General features: G+C 40.5%; 1 protein-coding gene across 2 annotated transcripts in view; it reads left to right on the forward strand.

Annotated features, from left to right (window-relative positions):
* Positions 1–20,003, forward strand: part of TTC28 (tetratricopeptide repeat domain 28) — a 1,211,014-nt gene that overhangs the window by 1,181,568 nt on the left and 9,443 nt on the right. The window contains exons 18-20 of one of the 2 annotated variants that reach the window (XM_078667293.1): positions 1,823–1,899; positions 2,793–2,816; positions 5,735–5,864. In XM_078667293.1, the coding sequence (XP_078523419.1) occupies positions 1,823–1,899; positions 2,793–2,816; positions 5,735–5,864 (231 nt within the window). The remainder of the gene's footprint in view (positions 1–1,822; positions 1,900–2,792; positions 2,817–5,734; positions 5,865–20,003) is intronic. The other variant, XM_078667294.1, reaches the window with a different exon arrangement.

Genomic DNA, 20,003 nt, shown 5'->3' on the forward strand with positions numbered 1-20,003 from the left:
CAGTGGGCTCTTATACAAACAAACCGAAACATAACTTTCAGCCAGGGATCTCCCAGGATCTCAGTCAGGTCAATGCAAGTAAAAGAGAATTTGAATCAAAATCCATACGCCTAAAGGTGCTGAACTGTGTAATGATTTTTCTTCCCCACGAACATTCCACCCACTAGGGACACTTCCTTTTCTACTTCTACAAATTTTTTTACAATGCAATTTTCCTTGTCTTTGCTATTCTGTAAGGTGTACATCATCTCAACTGCTCATCTCCATCTTATCTTGTTCTGCCATGTCGTTCTCTTTCTTCCTCTTGAATAGTAATATGCTCAGAAGCTACTTTTTGTGACTTTTCCCAATATACTTATATGGACCTAAACTTGGAGCCCCATATTTTTTTTTATTTCAGTTGACATTTAGACATCTCTGGCCAGATCCCAGAATATTTTTCAATTACACTATTTCATGTTCTTGATGGTAAGTTATGGCAGTGCTAGATGCAAACATCTTCCACCACTGTGTTACGAAAGCAGCATTTCGGAGGTAGTAACGTGTTACAAAAATGTTTGTGCTTATTTGTTGTATGACGTTTTGTTGGGCTGGTGATAACTTTGACCTGTCTAAAAAGATCTGAAGACACCGCGTTTGCGGGGGTCCTTTGATCACAAAAAGGTCTCCTACAAGAGCTTTTTGTATGGAGCCTGTTCAGTACTGTACACCCAACCCAACATGGCTCATGACTCGATGATGAAGCATGGTGCGTGAGGATCTGAGTATTCATATAAATGGACCCTTAGGGTCTGTAATAACATTAATAGAAAAAAGTATAGGTTCCCTGTGTATTTTATACAGAATGCAACAGATTTTGGTTAAGTGTGACAGTGATAGCCAAATATGTTCAGTAGAGGCAAAACTGAATTGACGGATAAGGCGTAGCGTTTTTATTCATCAAAGTATTTTAATTGGGTCACTCTTGATTTGTTGCAGTAGGGTTAAAAAAGTGGTGTGTTTAAATAAGCTGATTAGTAATACTAAGGTCAATAATTTATTTTTCAAACCAGACAGCAGTATACAAATTCCCATCATTTCTTTATTTGTCTTTGCTAAGTACCAGATACATGGCAGCACAACTCAAACACGTTCCCTTCTTTATCATCTACTGTCTACATTCCATATTACATATAAGTAGTTTGTTTTCAACCAAAAAAACGCCACACCAAACATCATTATCATTTTGCAATATCACAACGAGTGACTGAGTGGTCACTGGATGATTTGTAAGATCCATCCACTACGCTATGGCAACTATAGATACATAAAATAGTTTTACATCAATTGCGACTTCACATAACTACTTAAGGCCAAGCACACATTGTCAAGCTGGGGTGAGCATTGTCTGGCAATGCTTCTGGCTCAGACCTGACTGTCTCATGAAAATGCACTTGTACTGCAAGCAGCAACCACGGCTGCCCAAGGTCTTCCTCGTGCCAGTCCTTACTTGAACGATACAGAAAAGGGGGTGGTGATGAAAGCACATTGACAAGGAAGATGGCCGAAGACGCAATAAGGACTTAAAACTTTGGGCGCACAATGTCAACTTCATAATTTTTTGGCTTTAGGATAATATTGTTTTATTTCCATAGAGAATCGTGGTGACTGCTTATGGCTGGATACCTTTTGCATGAGTCTGTTTAATCTGAAATAAGTCCAGAAATTAACTTTGATTGGAGCACGTAACAGTACAACTGGCAAAATGTTTCTCAAATAACTTTTATGATCAAAAACAGATATAAATTAGGCTTTTATACTACAGTTTTCATTTTTGTTTCAGGATTGCCTCACCCAGCACTTCAAGCACTTTGTAAGCTCATCACAGCTTCAGAAACTGGAGAGCAGCTAATTAATCGGGTAAGCATCGACCCTGAAGACTTTGTGGATCAGTCATAATAATGATAGGTTCTAAGGTGCCCTGTCTCTCAACTGTTTAAGGTAATTTGTTGCTTATCAGTACTTACAGTACTTACAGTACTTAAAGGGATCACATGATTATTTTCATTCTTATACTCTAAAACCAAACATCTCTTGAAGATTGCCACGGATTGCTGGTATTAGCGTTGTAATTTATAAATGTATACATTGAGAGAAACATTCTAGAACATGTATTTTGTAAAAAAACATTAATGACTTTTCTAGTGGTTTTAATCTAGAATTATTTCTGCTATCCTGCTAAGGGTAGACATTGTGTCTATTAAACGGGGACATAGTTAAGACAGAGTCTGTGAACTTATTTGCTAATTTGTGTGCTAGGAAGTAGAAGTTTTTGCAAGCAATGAAGAAAGTACTGTCAGGAATTGAGGTGTTGTAGTAAATGATGTAGATCTTGAAATATACTTCCAACATTTGCAAGATGAGTGACGCTTCAGTCCCCACCATGTACACTTTCCCCACACTTTCTGCCCCCTACTTTAGTTGGTGCTCGTGATTATCCATACATTCATGCCTCACTCAAGCTTCACTATGACTACTGATTCAGCCCTTTTAAGACTTTTTGCTTTGGGGAGATTTCTTGAAAGATACATGCATGCTTGAGAGGGCCATGCTATGCTGCAAGCCTCCATTTGTCTCCATTTTCTGAATTACTACAGTGTTTCAATGTTTGCATACAGCATGTTGCTTTACCTCTGCTGCGCTTACTAATAACATTTTCAGTTCATATCATGCTAAACAGCCTGTGCTTGTGTTTAAAGCCTATCTTTTCTCTTTCTCTCCCTCTTTGTACCTTTTTAATCTGCTGCCTGAAGGCTGTTAAAAATATGGTTGGCATGGTAAGTACTTGCAAAGCTGAGAATGTGAATGGTCTACTAATCATGAGTAATGTATGAATTATTACAGATGGAGTTCAGAGAAGTCAGGTCTCAGAGCAGGAAACATTTTTCGATTTTCATAGGCATTGTTTTATTGCAAGTAAATGGGCAATTTTCACTTATGCATGTGGGAAATCTTTGGGTCCAACGTTGACTGCAAGTTAGGTGCATAAGGAGTAGTTTTCACACCGAGCCCTCTTCGCACTTTCCAAACCACCTATACACACACAAGCTATATAACGTAAAGTAACATAGCATACACGACTATTTCTTTGACCAATCATGGCCCACATCAACCTATTCTATTAACAGAGAAAGGTCCTGATTCATAGAACAGGGCTAAAAAGCAAAAATATACTCATGCAGGGTTCTTCCAGTCTCCGAGAAGATTCCTGCCTTTTTAGGACTTCTAATAGACTCGGAGAAAAACTTCTAGGAATCTATAACAATCATAAATTTTTAAGACTACTCTTGTTGTGCAAATTTTCCCATGCAGATTTTCTACTTTGTATAATATCTGCTTGAACATTTGATGTGTATATGGGAATTTGCACTTCTAAATGTATCTGTCTTTCTCAGCTTTTGGAAATCTATTTCCCTTCCCTTTTCCATCATTGGAGGCCATTCATTCCTATCATTCTGAAGAGTAGACTTCTGTGTCCTAATAATGGGGACGGCCTGCAAAATGTAAATATTAACCAAATGATATGATTCTGAATGCTCAATGGATTTCACAATTGTAAACCCCCTGAAACACCATTTTCTCTGCCCCTAAATGTGAGAAATCCACCATGCTGGCACACACTCCACTGCACTTTTCACTTCTAAAAATTCACTAATCTTAATTCCGTGAAGAAGAATATGGAATTTCAAAGTGCACATTGCTATTTGGGCCTCAAGTATTTACAATAGTAGTATCTCTCTTGGAGAAGTGTGTAGTTGTCATTGTTGAAGGCCCTCACCCTCTCTGGCACTGGTAATTATAGATGCAGAGTTTGCACCTCACCAGTACTGTGCCACTCATAACGAGGGCCATAACCATCCAATAACTTGAATCTGTGCGCATCCAGGCAGACTCCACTTTGTCCCCCCTTTGAAAACCATATACTATCTTTCTTTTCAAAAGTGACAACAAGCTGCTGGACATCTATTTTCATATCAAGGTGTGTTTTTTTTTCAGGACAGGGATATATTAATTACTGAACCCTGCAGTACCTACCAACGTACTGTCTACGAGGCACCCTTCCACATCCCATTAGTTCAGTAGCCCTTTCAGGCTGCCTACTGTCTTGGCAGGTAACACGTAGCTGGGGTGTTGACAGCTACAGTAAAGAATATGTCATCTGCTGTCTGATTGGCCACGCGACCCGAGTAATTTGTCCCACCCCCTGGCCCGAGTGAAATGTCCCACCCTGTTTCGATTTATATCGTGAGATGTGCAATTTATGTATATACCCCATCATATGGTTTCGAATTTTATTGACAATTCCATACTTGCCAACTCGCGTGGTGTGGGGTTGTGTCTCACAGTATCTGCACATGCCACACCTTCACCCAGTAAAGAAGCCTTAACTCTCAGTAAACACTAAGGTGAGGTAGGAACACTTCTGCAAAGTTGTTTAACTCAAGTATGGATGTGCTGCATTCAAAAACCACCCACCCACGCCAGATATTAAATCTTAATGAACATGGCGGGGAGAGGGTGGGGGTTGCACAGCCTTTCTTGTGGTGCTGTGAAGGGCTGGTGTGACCTTACTTAGAATTCTAAAATGAAAACCTTTGTAGACAGATGCTCATGTGCTCGAAGCTCCCTCCCTGGGGGCCAACCCCTGTCAAATCTACATGAATTCTATAATTTTCAACAATAGTGTTAGTTTTTGGGACAATGGCATTGGCTATACTGACATACACATCTACATGTTTCCAACTGAACTGAGATCATTATCTCGTTTTTAATGAAGCACTTAACAGATGTCAGATCTTTATCATGGGACGGCCAGAAGAAGTATGCCAATGTAATTTTCCAGGATTTTGAATGTGAGATGATCTTTTGAATATGTGAAAATAATATTTAGAGATTGTTCCACTTGAAGACGTTTTTTCAGCCGAATTTAAAGAGTCAATATTGGATTCGTTAGTATGAGTGAACACATTGACCTGAATTTGAAATATTGTGCTATGCTAGCAAACCTCTCAATGTTTCATAATGGGAAAAAGAAAATGTGACTTTAATAATTGAGTGGAACACAAGAGGTTGAGAGTGTGTGGTGTGAGTGGGGGTGAGAGGAGGGGTTGGGTAAAATCAGAGGTGTGGCCAGTGGACTGCATGGTCCATGTTTCATGTCCTCTGCCTGCCTTGCTTCCAAATTCCAAAGTGCATCCTGGGCATGCGCACTGATGCACATAATTTAATTTCTACTCCAAAAATAGGGGTAGTAATGAAGTTGCACACACATCCCTGGAATCTCAAGGCCGGTCAAAAGTACTGCGCCCCCTGGTACCTACCGCTAGAAGGTCGCTAGCCTTCTGAGGTAAGCAGGCTTCTTTCGATCCCCCCACATGGCTCATGAGATGTAATGAATACTACAGCAGAGGGTGGCTACCCCCTTCTTTAGTACTGGGCTATGTCTGACTCCTGCACACAAGAATTGTTTGTGAATTTATGTGCAGGATATTTTTATTTGCACAACTTCGGGGAGCAGCTTCTTCGGGGCAGACGTTTAAGGACATTTGTAAATGTGACTCTACAAGTTGAGATAAAAGCAGATCCTAAATTGTTTCTTAGCATAATTTCTAAATGCTACGTTGTCAGGAGAATGTACATTTTTAGTACTACTATACAGTACATGTGCTTTAATGAACATGTCTAATTTTTTCAGCTGCATCAAGTTTTGGTCCAGCTTCAGGCCGGAGAGAAAGAACAGGATTTTTCTTCAGCACCAATTCAGGTTTCCATCAGCGTGCAGCTCTGGAGGTTACCGGGATGCCATGAGTTCTTGGCGGCTTTAGGTAAGATATGCTTGGGCACTCATCTTTTATAATGTAAATGGTTTTAACTTGAGAAGTACATCTTTAATTCCTTTTCTTTGTTTTATTAATTATTTGTACTTCCAATAATGTGATAGGCTAATTCTGAGGATATCAAATTTCGGCAACCAGACCAAAGTGGGTAAGCTCTGAGCAGCAGACAGCAAATTTACCTAGGCTCAGACACTGACACGTATGTCTCACTCCTTTGAGAACATCTCCCCTAAGTTGTCATGAGCGAGAAGGGAGTAAACAAAGTGGCCAATGGAAATGTACCCTAAGTAGAGCCACATTTGTGATGACTCTTCCTCTGTGGTGTATTTATTATGGGTACTGTATCGATCGCCCTGTTTCTGACCCTTGTCTGGTTAATAATTAACTAGCAGCCATTCAACTGCACAGAAATCCGTTATCTGATTAGCCACACAACGGCACAGAAGCCCGTTATCTGATTAGGTCATAGCGCATGCCATCATTAGGCAAGCACTATTCCTCCAGCCCCCTAATAGGCATACGGTGTTCTCAAAACAAATCAAACCTACCACGATCTGGGAAATCCCCACAGCCATTGTTTTGATTTAGCCGAGAACTTCAGTAAAGAATGTGCGAACGATCAAGTTCATATGACATCCTTATTGACGTATTTATGTCCATCCTTACGTCAATCCCGACACCTTTCAGGTATAAATAATACCGACATTGCCTTAAGCAAACACACGAGGTGGTGACAAGATTGGAGCAACGAGACTTGCCGAGGAGCCCAGCTGACAGCGAAGCCCACAGACGCTGCCCCTCCTTTCTGACGCGCTGAGAGAGAGACGCTGCCTTTTCTCCTGCCGAGAAATCCAGCTCCGGCGCTTCCAAGCAGCCCTCGCAGGCAGCTGGAATATCAAGACCTGAGATAGAGATACCAGCCCTCCAGCCTTCTAAATCCCAGGTACTGAACTGAATCATCCTTTGTAGAGAATTCTTGAAGCAGACCCTTGGCAAAACAAACTTAACTTAAACTGCTACTTATCTACTCCCGCCACGTATTAGGCTTAGGTCAGGTACATTGGGGTAGGCGTAGTTAGAATCACCAGTTGAGTACGATTAGTCAATGTATATATGTATGTATCTATTTTATCCATTTTAAGTATCATATGGCTAAGAAACCATATCAATGCTTTTACAGTATTATTTTATAATTCTGTTATTACTGTATGCACTTTACTTAACTCTAAGTATTGCAATAATAGCGATTCATTTCTCTTGTATGAGAAAAGAGACTGATCAATAAATAACATCTTTTTATTGAACACGACCGTCTCTTCCTTTTCTCTACAATCTGGTGAAACTAAGAATGCACTGAACTGACTGAGTAAAATAAGTTGTCTTTTGTTTTCACACGACTCTAGAGATACACTCTTGATTAGGGGAGAGCAAAGTTGTCATGTTCTATGGTTGTCAGAAACTAAATCCCTTCTTGTCTATCCAGGGAAGTTAAACTCCTCCTTGTCTATTCGAGAAAGTTTCTAGTGAACTCTGAGCTAGCTGGCAAACACTAAACTTTAAGTCTAATATCGACAGTAGAAGACCTAGTTAACCTCTGTCCTACGTCTATACTATTGAAGATATTATTCCAATGCGCAGAGCCTATTGGGATGATAGGAACTACACTACACGGCGCCCAACGGTTTGGATAGGCGATAAATCTAACGTAAGACATTAGAGTAACTCAGTCGTGCTTTTTCACACAGACCCTTTTCCCCATAATACTCCAAAGACGTCTGGAGTGGGTGAAAGGTTAAATCCGCCAAACTTAGTAGGAGGAGACTCCTATGTATGGTTCTTGGTTTATTCAACGTTGAAAGATACACTGTTCCAAAATATTGTGCATCTAATCTTTGTTTCCATAGAAACCTGATCTGCAAATAAATAAAATAATTTTCTTGACATTAGAATGCCAGAAACTGAAGAAGAAAGGGAGACAGCTAGAATAGCAGCTGAACTCATAGCAGCTGACAATAGTCTCCTACAGCAAGACCCGGAGGCAAAACTCATCCCGGTCAACATAAGGAAATCTATAACTTTAAAACTTATAGAAAATGGGCTGACACCGAGAGGTGGTACAGTCATATTCGTAATCGAGGCACACGAATATCGGCAGACAGAGGTATTCTATTCATGGATAAACTTTCCAGCAGCAAACGCTGTAACAAAGGACTTCCACTATTACAAAATAGAGGAACCTCCAAATGAGTACACTCCTTTCGAGGAGGTGGAAATACCACTCAAATACCAAGAGCACCTGCTCTGGTTTAATGGCGCCCTAAAACATAATAATCACATCACCAGGCTCGGTCCACTAGGTAGACCAGGAGCAACGTGGCCGGTCCTATCCGGATACACACCACATCCAAACATTGAAGAAATGTCTGCACCAGAACTTTTAGCACAGCTAAAACAACGAATTAAAATACACAGACAATTAGTCCAATATGTAATGCGGACTTCAACAGTCCTACCAGCTATTAAAATTCCACAGCTGATCCCTCACCAGGGGAACACAAATAAAATTACACCACAGAACATACAGTCCTGTCTAGGTAAAGTACCCGCAAAACGGGAACAAATTCCATTCTGGTTAGCACAAAAAAATCACTCAAATAGAGGCGGTATTTCCAGATAACACCCCGGTTGAGAAACATCGGATTCTGACTATCTGTCTTCCAATGGGAATCGCACCACATGTGGAGGACTGTGACACTTGGGGTACAGTCTTTGCTTCCATTTACACAAAAACACATGGTGTTCCATCCATGTCAGTAATACAAGATGTGCTAAAACAAATTCAAGATGAATACGGTCCAGAACCTGCTTTAACTCTTGGTATGAAATTACTAAAAGACTTCAAGCAGGTCTCGGCAATATTACTAGCCAATATAAAGGGAGAAGCAGCAAATGTGGCGATCCGCCAGAGGTTGAAAGAGACAGATATAGCAGACCAACCATTTGAAATTGCCAGAATCATAGAAAAATCCTATGAAGAACTAGGAAGAGATAGTTTGGGTGGAATACCTGTAAAACCCCAACTTATTGAAAAACCTGAAAAAATATTTATTAAAAATAATCTAAACACTCAAAAAAAGAGCTGGGATGGAAATAAACAATCCACTCCTAAAGGAAAAAGATTCCAGTCCAGAGGAAGGTCTCCTCGGCGGTGAGAAAGATCTCCGGACCAAGGACACAAGTCTCCCCAAAGGGAGCCCTCTGAGAAAAAATACAACCTTAGAAATAGGGATAATATAAAAAAACTGATAGATATCAATATATTGATACACGTCCCTCTCGATCTTTTCAGACTTCGTCGCAGAAATCGGAAAGAAGAGGACGGTCAGAACACAGGGAAGAGCACGTCAAGTCCAAAGACAAGGAACCTGCTCATCAAAATAAAAAATTACAGTTTCCAAAAAAGAAGGTAGCCAGTATTAAAGTAATCAACCATGCCGAGAATACTGAGGACACAGCTGAAAAACTGAGAATGGGCTCAGACAATGCTAGACAGCGTAGCAGAAGTGAGCATAGCTCGCAAGATCCTTATGAATCATCTGGAGACAGTGGACACGAATGAATACATTCAGGTGGAAACTGCAGATACCAGAGTTAGCAAACCCCATAAAATATATGAAATAACATTGCGTATAGAGGGGGATAAGACTAGAAAAATAAGGGGTCTCTTCTGGGATAATCTCTCCAAGGGCTATGATATCCTTCTAGCTGAAAGAGACTGGCCACCAGAGTTTGTAAGGGAGTGCCCTCATGGCGAAGAAATAATTATGCCTGCCTTCTCAAATCATATTCCAATTCATAAAAAATATACACTTGCAAGAAAGTGGGCAGTAGCCCAAGCTCCTGCATTATATAAAAACCATGTGGGATGGGATGAGGACTCTCCTCCTCACAAAATCCAGTTAAAATCACAACCTACTGCTCAGAGGCAGTACCCAATTAAGCAATAAGCTAGAAAACGGGTAAAAGAGATCCTAGATCAACTTGAATACCAGGGGGTGATTGAAACTTGCACCTCACAAATGAATAATCCTTTGTTTCCTGTCTCCAAACCAGACAATTCATATCGTCTTGTTTTGGACTACAGACACCTTAACTCATGTTGCAAAACCTTTGCAGTACAAAACTCGCATAGTGCTGCACTAATGAATAACATAGTGCGCAAAAAATACAAAACAACATTAGACATCTCTAATGGATTCTTCTGTCAAAATATAGCACCAGAGAGCAGATATTTGACCGCGTTCTCAATAAATGGCGCGCAAAAAAATTTCTGTCGTTTGCCCCAGGGGTTTAAGAATAGCCCAGGATTATTCTCAGCAAGAGTAACAGAGTTACTACAAATATATGATGATGAGGCATTATCTTATGTCGATGACATCTATCTAACAGATGATGACTTGGATACTCACTTGAAGAGAGTGAACACCATAATACTTGGGCTCGCAGCAGAGGGTTACAAATTCAACTTTAAAAAGTCAAGAATTGCCCATCTAACTGTCCTGTTTTTAGGATATGAACTATCAAGTGAAGGCAAAAGCCTGTCTGACAATTTCCTAGAGAAATGTGCTGTAATCCAAGCACCTAGAACAATAAAAAACTTACAATCAATTCTAGGTTTCCTAAATTTCGGAAGAACTTACATTATAAATTATGCAGAGAGAGTTAAACCTCTCTATGACCTTATAAAACCAGATTTTAAAAGAATCAATTGGACTCAAAAACACACAGAAATTTTGAGATCTTTACAAACAGATATGTTAGTTAAAACAAAATTACAAACACGTGACAACACACGCAACCTTGTGATTCGAGTCATCCCAGGAAGATGCGGATTCACATACCTGACCTCTAATGAGGGAGAGAAGGTACCAATAGCATACAAATCACACTTGTACACAAAAGCTGAAATGAAATTTAGCCCAACGGAAAAAATTCTAACCGCGGTACAGACTGCAGTAGCAAAAGAACGAGCCCTAGCACAAGGTAAACGAATAATCATCGTGACACCGATACCAGCCCTGGAGGCGGTAACAAAGGCAAGCATTCCGAATGCTAAAGCACTCCATCCAAGATGGATACAATGGGCTAATTCTCTTGCTGCAACAGACGTGGCATACGAATTTGATCCCAACTTAAAAACACAAGAGTTTCTCCAATATGAATTCGAATGTCCTCCGCCGACCGAGATTCTGCCTTTAGAACATTATGGCTGTATAATATATACAGACGGATCAGCACAACCCGCAGTGGGGGGTAAGCAAGCTTACAGTGCTGCGTGCGCAATTGTAAAAGGTCGCTGGCACGAAGGAAAATTTAAACCAGTGGTCACTAAAACGCAATCTCTAGGAGATTGTACAGCTCAGCGAGCTGAACTACTAGCATTCAAGATGGCGCTTGAAAATACCGATCGAGAATTCCCCACACTTATAGTGTGCGATTCGTATTACTGCGTCAAATCATACGATAACGATTTACAGAAATGGATTCAAAACGGTTACAAAGATGACACAGGTGCAACAATAAAGCAAAAAGTGCTTTGGGAACAAGTAGTTCTTTTACAGAAAGAACTACCAAAAACTCACGTGATACACTCACTGAGTCATCAGCGTGATGGCGTTCACGTTGCAGGGAATTCATTGGCTGAGACAGCCACAGCGGTAGCAACTAAATCGGCTTCCGTAGCTACAAAAAAGCGTGCAGTAAAATACATTGACGGTGAAACTGTGCTGGCAGTAAAAACGTCATCAAAAGGCGACTGCTCTGCACTACCGATCAATTATCCACTCAATTATACATACATAATCGATGCAAACTCCGTTCCTTTTGCTCGAATCCCTGGAGTGGGGGATAGAGTAATTCCAAACATGGACAGGAGAGGCTTGTTAATAGCAGACGCACATATGGGTGAGGGTCTCAGACACCTTAAGCTAAAAAAAATTCTGGAAGAATTACAATCAGTGTACTGGTGGCCAGGCATGAGCCTGCATCATCACATTTTTGTAAAAAACTGCCAGACTGCAACAGGGATCGCAGTGGCGAGAGAAACGGTTTACTACCATGGCGTTTCACTCCAGAAGGTATCAAATCAACAAAAAAACAGAACCCAGTATGAAAATGCGTCGTATTAACATGAAGAGACTATTTTCACTTATAATGTAGACCCCAACTTTCGGCTGACGCCAGAACTGTTATAAAAGATTTGCGAGTCTATAATGGCATATACGCAAGAAGCATGTTACGTTCTGACCAAAATCTTCACTCTAGCTCTAAAAACAGCTTATGGGGGGTGCCTGGCCAGAATGAACATTGCATTGCGGGACTCTTCTCACTTCCTTCCTGAGGGAAACGGGATGGTGTAAAGAAAAAACCAAGGCATAAAGCAATCTATAACAGCAAAGGTATTAGGTTCGGGAGCTGGGTGGGTCAAACATTTAATAAGTGTCCAACGTAGTCTAAATAACCTGCCAAGAAATTCTCTGAAAGGATTCAGTCCGTACGAACTATTGTTTGGGACTAGAATGTTAATCCAGGACTTAGATAGTCAGACTTCAGTGGTTAAAGAAAAATGCTTTGATATCAAAGATCGCTTGGCTATTTTACAGGACTTAAATGAAACAAGAAAAGACCTGAGCAACATAAAGTTGAAACAGCAGCCAGCAACCACTGAAGAAAAACCACCTGTCCCAGCAAGGCCTGTCTGGATTCCAAAAGTCGGGGATCTGGTCAGAGAAAAGATCGCGGTAAAGAAGGAATTTGGGCCTTCTTACAGAAAAGCAGTTCCTGTCTTGTCTATCAACGGGACAAGATCAGTAGTACTACCGCCCCTTGCTGGTAAAAAGGAGAACCGAGTCATATCCATCGACCTGGTTAAACCACAATCATGTGGCCGATAACAAATAGTAGGCCAAGTGGACTCCCAAGAAGTAGCAGAACACCAAAGTTTGCTACATCCACAGAGGTTCAAACTGAAAGATTGATCACATTTGGAAAATCTACAGTGAAACAACAAGGACTATGCAACAAAGCAATGGAACTTGAACCTCTTAAAACCCAAATCAAAGCTTTTCATCAAGAAACAACAACCTACGATGATGTAACTACAGAGTTTTCTAATGAAACAAAGCAAAAGCCAAAAGCAAAAAGTAATCCAGAAGCAATTGGAACAATTGACAGAACAGCATCCGGCTACTTCATCAACTTCGATGATATTTCAGAAGAACAATGTGAACCAGAAGTACAGCCATCAACAAAAACTTTTAAAGACAAAGCAAAGGAACTTTTTCATCAACTAAAGAGAACCTATCTGACTTCTCCATGGATTGAAATTTGGGTGACATTAGGTGCATTTATCCTCATACTTTGGCTCGTCATGGTACTATGCTTGGGACATTTCATTGAGGGAAAATATGCTAAAATGGACACAGCAAGCCAGAAAATCAACTTGGTCCTTAAACCACACGCAACTTCACACGTCAAGAAAAGAGAACTTTCTTCAGTGAACTTCACAGCCAACCCTATACCAGGCGGTGTAGCATGGGACAATACTGATTATGAAATCTATGGCCCGGTTGAAATCCTGGAGTATCCACACCAATTTAAGATCTCGTTAAGTGACTTTGTAAAACCAAGCACATTTGCTTATGATTGGGACTTTGAAAGTATTAATGATATGATGTCTGACCTAGTAATGTCTGCTAAATTTACAGAACATGATTATTTGCAGGGTTCATCTAATTATGATCAAATGTTCTGCTATAACCACTATGGTAACCATTATCTCCATAAATCTGCACAACCTAGAAATGTTTTAAATTATAACCAATGGGAACATTGTGCTACTCCACCAAAGGGTAGTTCCAAAACATTTTATGATAAATATTCATACTTTTCAGGGTTTAACACAAGTAATGCAGAAACATTTTATTTCAAATTGTCAAATAAGACAGGTATGAAGACCATGCTTACCAACACAAAATTGATATATTCAGATTCATTTTTTGAGCAAATGAATACATTTGGTTTTGATTTCTGGAACAGTAACATTGAAACAAAAACTGTTTGGGGTACAAAAGATTGGCAAGTACAAGGTATAGAATCATTGTTCAGAGCCTGCATGATCCCAGAACAAATTATATTTTTGAATGACACTATTCAACAAACTACCTGTCTTGGCTTAGCCAAAATCAAAGACTTAAACAAACCGTCTATTCCAAAGCCAACAACGCACAGTAATAGCTCTATAGATGCTGAGATAGACGTAAACCATATTTTAAACCAAAACAGAACACATCCTGATTGGAAACAATGGTTGATCTGGCCCACAGACACAAACAACTGTCAAGACAGATTCCTGAACAAAATACAGGGGTTCAAATTGACCAGGCCAGACCCTAGATATTCCCAAAGACAACATCCAGGGATAGTAACTACTTACAGTGTGGGCAAGCTCTGCCTTCAATGGCTACAAACATCCACACTGGCAGAAATTAAGCAACACCTAACTTTACTTCAAGAAGGTGCTGACTTGCGTGATTTCATTATGGGACCACGCAAACAGCGTCAAAAACGTTTCATAGCGGCCTCTATATATGCAGCTTACAATGAAGTTTGGAAAGTAACTCAAATTGAGACAGCAGAAAAAATACGGGAAATTGACCGTATTAATTTGGAAAAATCACTTTCTGTTGTGGACAATGGGTTAATGACTCTGTCCTCCAGAATATATTCACTGGACAGTATTGTATCTTCAGCAATCGATATAATATCGCAAGACTTACTGATGTTACAACACGGTCAGTCCCAATTGCGTTCTATTGTACAGCTTGGTTGGACGTTACAAAATCTGCGTTCAGGCTATGTGCCTTGGCGTTTAATCAACACAACGTCACTATTTAATATCTTTAACCTTACTGATAAACAAATCAGTTTGGCACAGAAGGGTGCTGACTATACAATTCTGAGCATTGAAAAACTTGAGAGATTACCATTGACAATGTCAGAACGACCTGTCATTGAATGGATAATACATGGGATAATAAATATTCCGATAACAACTTTCCAGTTTCAATACTGCCAAAAATATATACAGGCAGGCCAGTATGAAAGGTTGGGTAAAGGATACATTAAGTCAACATGGAACTTGCCCTATACACACGCATGTGTTAGTAATAAAGGACAAAGTGTGTTCCTTAGTGGCAATAATTGTGAAAGGTCACTAAGCGGTACACTTTTGTGTCAGGGTATTAGTTTACATGGAGCATGTGAAGGGAACTCAAATAACCTTTCATGTCACCAGCTAGGCACACCTGCAACACAAATAGAACCATTATTTAAGAGACTCTCGAATGGGAGTTACATTCTAATTGTAGATCGCAGATGTTGCAGTCTGCTGCCCGGAAAACCTTATCTCATAACCGTGACTAGGAAGGTCATGTGCTGTGAACGAGTATTGTTGCCGAACGATGCCCGAGACAGGGAGGCAAGGTTGTGGCCCAGTTTGAAAATTTCTTCTATTCGAATTGATACTTTAAGCAGAATGAAGACAGTGCTCCTACAGACACCAACCATGTTAACGTCATCAAAAGAAACGTATGATCTCCAAGTTGCAAGGACAACTGCTGAGATTCATTCACTGTTATCAACCAATTCCCCCATACATTTCGCAGAAATACTGAGCGAAATCTTAAATATTTCTGATACAAGCGAAATCGCGAGTGTATTTAAGACAGTGTTTTCAGGAGCTTTAACCCCATTCAAAGCCATCCTGGGTATTTTTCCTGAATTTGTCCATTCCATCTTTGGCGGACTTCCTCTCCTTTTGGGACTAGTGGCAGGCATCCTATTTTTGATCCTGTTACTTCGCTATGGCAAACCACGTCACAGACAAGACACCAGCGATAATGGAAGAAACAATCCGAGCTATTGGCTACCGGGACCGCATAACTAAAGTCCTTGGACTAGCACGGCTACGAGATTTGAACATGACTTGGTTTCTTTCATTCAGACCGATGTGGCAAAGTTGTGTTATGCCTGTATTAAGGTGCTTGCTATGCGGCGAAGATTGCGTGTTGGACACCTGTCTGACACTACAATCGGATGTGCCAATGGACGCAGAGACTTTGTTGGGTCCGGTAACGGCTCATGCATTGTGCTGTCCCCAGCGGCTACCAATCCTGATGACGGCATTCGTGGAGACTTCACCACTACGATTGAAGAGTTGTGAAGTACAAGATGAAAGCAGCATCGATCAGGTACAACCTTCTGTCAGCTATGCTGATCGAAACATCAATGAAGGCAATCATGCTCATGAATGCATATTACAAAATTTACCCGAGTTAGTGGAACTTTCACAAGAAGCAGTTGACAGTTTTTTCGAAAGTCTCAACAATATGATGTTTTCACCAGAGCAGAAAGAATGACTTTGAACAAACTAGCACACGGCGTTCCCTACACCCTGAATTTGGCCTTCAACTTTGAAAATTAAGCAATAAGAAATTTTCTCACCAGTTTTTACAGAGAGCGAGACATTTTTCCCCTTCCATTCCAAAATATTTACGATTTTTTGGGACACTTATCTTCTGCTTAAAGTAAGACTATTCTTAGAGAACAAAATTTCTATATTTAGCTACTCAAGACACTTTAGCTACCCTCTAGCATATTCACGAGTATTATGAATTTGTGATGAGATGGTCTCGACTTTTTCTTCTGTATTAAGAGCCATTTCATGTGTAATTTCCGCATTTCATTCATGCTTATTTCAAAATATGCGTTTAGATTTAGCATTTATTATACTGCTTGAAGTGCATATAGTAATTATACTCATCTTTTCGTGTATTTCGCATTTCCAAATTTCATTATGCAAATGATTGTATTTTGGGGTGGTTCGGTATACACATGCACTACTAGTATGTTTACTATGCCTAGACTTGTAAATATGGACATAGACTACGTGGAGTGGGTGTGGTGTATTTATTATGGGTACTGTATCGATCCCCCTGTTTCTGACCCTTGTCTGGTTAATAATTAACTAGCAGCCATTCAACTGCACAGAAATCCGTTATCTGATTAGCCACACAACGGCACAGAAGCCCGTTATCTGATTAGGTCATAGCGCATGCCATCATTAGGCAAGCACTATTCCTCCAGCCCCCTAATAGGCATACGGTGTTCTCAAAACAAATCAAACCTACCACGATCTGGGAAATCCCCACAGCCATTGTTTTGATTTAGCCGAGAACTTCAGTAAAGAATGTGCGAACTATCAAGTTCGTATGACATCCTTATGGACGTATTTATGTCCATCCTTACGTCAATCCCGGCACCTTTCAGGTATAAATAATACCGACATTGCCTTAAGCAAACACACGAGGTGGTGACAAGATTGGAGCAGCGAGACTTGCCGAGGAGCCCAGCTGACAGCGAAGCCCACAGACGCTGCCCCTCCTTTCTGACGCGCTGAGAGAGAGACGCTGCCTTTTCTCCTGCCGAGAAATCCAGCTCCGGCGCTTCCAAGCAGCCCTCGCAGGCAGCTGGAATATCAAGACCTGAGATAGAGATACCAGCCCTCCAGCCTTCTAAATCCCAGGTACTGAACTGAATCATCCTTTGTAGAGAATTCTTGAAGCAGACCCTTGGCAAAACAAACTTAACTTAAACTGCTACTTATCTACTCCCGCCACGTATTAGGCTTAGGTCAGGTACATTGGGGTAGGCGTAGTTAGAAGCACCAGTTGAGTACGATTAGTCAATGTATATATGTATGTATCTATTTTATCCATTTTAAGTATCATATGGCTAAGAAACCATATCAATGCTTTTACAGTATTATTTTATAATTCTGTTATTACTGTATGCACTTTACTTAACTCTAAGTATTGCAATAATAGCAATTCATTTCTCTTGTATGAGAAAAGAGACTGATCAATAAATAACATCTTTTTATTGAACACACCCGTCTCTTCCTTCTCTCTACAATCTGGTGAAACTAAGAATGCACTGAACTGACTGAGTAAAATAAGTTGTCTTTTGTTTTCACACGACTCTAGAGATACACTCTTGATTAGGGGAGAGCAAAGTTGTCATGTTCTATGGTTGTCAGAAACTAAATCCCTTCTTGTCTATCCAGGGAAGTTAAACTCCTCCTTGTCTATTTGAGAAAGTTTCTAGTGAACTCTGAGCTAACTGGCAAACACTAAACTTTAAGTCTAATATCGACAGTAGAAGACCTAGTTAACCTCTGTCCTACGTCTATACTATTGAAGATATTATTCCAATGCGCAGAGCCTATTGGGATGATAGGAACTACACTACACCTCTATGCCAGGGAGGCATAGTCAGGGTCGGACTGGGAGAGAAATAAGCTTGGGTACCAAAATGAGAATGGCCCTCATTGGTGAATATAATGAGTTTAAAAAGTGGCCCATGTTTACAAATCAGGCAGTTTTGAACTTGTAAAGACAAGCTGTGTAGGCGTTTTGTAAGGCATGAGAGACTGCATGCATTTGTGCTGCAAGCAATATTTGTGGCAATATCAGGTAGATCATCAATAAAACCCGACCCGTCAGACCATAAAACAAGCCCCAAAACAACCAAAAAACTGGCGCACACACTGACATGTCAGACTAGCCCATGTGACACTGCCTGATTGCCCCTCAAGCCAGTCTCACACTTGGTACAGTGCAGTTGCCAGCAAATAAATATTTCCCCCTAGAAAGCTCTAACCATACTAATGAAAGTTACCACTAAATATAAAGCTCTGTATTCAAGAGAGGAACCTCTAAATAGGAATGACTGTCACCCACCGATGTGATGTAGGAATTCCCTCTGCCATACCGACTACTAAGAGAGCTGATTTCCAGACTTAAAACGAACCCCTGCTTTTACAGAAATTTAGTGTTTGTGATAAAACGGTACATTCATTTGACTATAGCCTGTTGTTACAGATTGAAACATTATGACTGAAAGATAACACTACATTTATTTAACTGCTCAGTGCGGGAAGAAGCTGAACAGTTCATGTTAGGCTATGCTGCTCTTAAGACATGACTACCCCCCTAAATCATTTATACATGTGATTATACACTTTCTACTGATGAGTATACATTTATATAGATCAATATGTATAACATCATCAAAGCTTACCCCTTTTTTAGATCTCACCTGTCTGGCAGCTTTTTGGAGACAGGTTATGAAAGACTTTTTGTGGGCTATATCAAGAACGTACAGTGGAGTTGGAGACCATCCACTGCTTCCTTTGGTTGACTTTGTTGTCACTCTCATTTGCTTACTTCTTATTTAGTGGCGTCCTCTTCCTGTGTTTGTTCTTCCCCTAGAGCACAGCCCATGTACCATCATTTTGATTGGCTGACTTGTGTTCTTCCACTGCTCATTTTTCGGGCATTCATTAAAAAAAACAATTGTTATGCACTCCATGAGAGTGCTTGAGAATCCCTCATGTGCTTCAAATTGCCACCCCTTATGTTGCACTCTCCCTTCTTCCGTACTCTCTCTAGGTTGCCTCTCCACCAGCCCAACACACACACCACACCCTCTCTCTCTCTCTCTCTCTCTCTCTCTCTCTCTCTCTCTCTCTCTCTCTCTCTCTCTCTCTCTCTCTCTCTCTCTCTCTCTCTCTCTCTCCTTTCTCTCTCTCTCTCTCTCTCTCTTCTTTCCCCTTCACCCTTCTCATGCCATCTCCAGCATTAGTTTTGTTTTATCCCCTCCAATAGCAATTGTTTTCCCTTCACCTGTTTCTCCTTTGCCTTCTCACCCCTGGAAGGCATTTGTATATTTTTTTACTTGCTTTTTTTTTAAGAGTGCATACTATCAGTTGCTGCTGGGTTTTCTGCTACAAAAAAGCCCCTTTTCAAATTTACCTTTTTTAACTTTTCAAATCTAGGTGGCATCTGCCATCTTAAATCAATCAATAAAAAAAAAAAATACCGGGGGCAAAGCTTCAGGGGGGCGCTGGAGTGTACAGCCCCGTAATAAATGTGTTTCCTGGTAAATAGGCTTTTCACATAGACACAGACATAAAAGCACACACACTCTCTCCCCCTCTCGGTTATG

The sequence above is a fragment of the Lissotriton helveticus genome, chromosome 11 (genome assembly GCF_964261635.1).
Source record: "Lissotriton helveticus chromosome 11, aLisHel1.1, whole genome shotgun sequence".
NCBI lineage: Eukaryota > Metazoa > Chordata > Amphibia > Caudata > Salamandridae > Lissotriton > Lissotriton helveticus.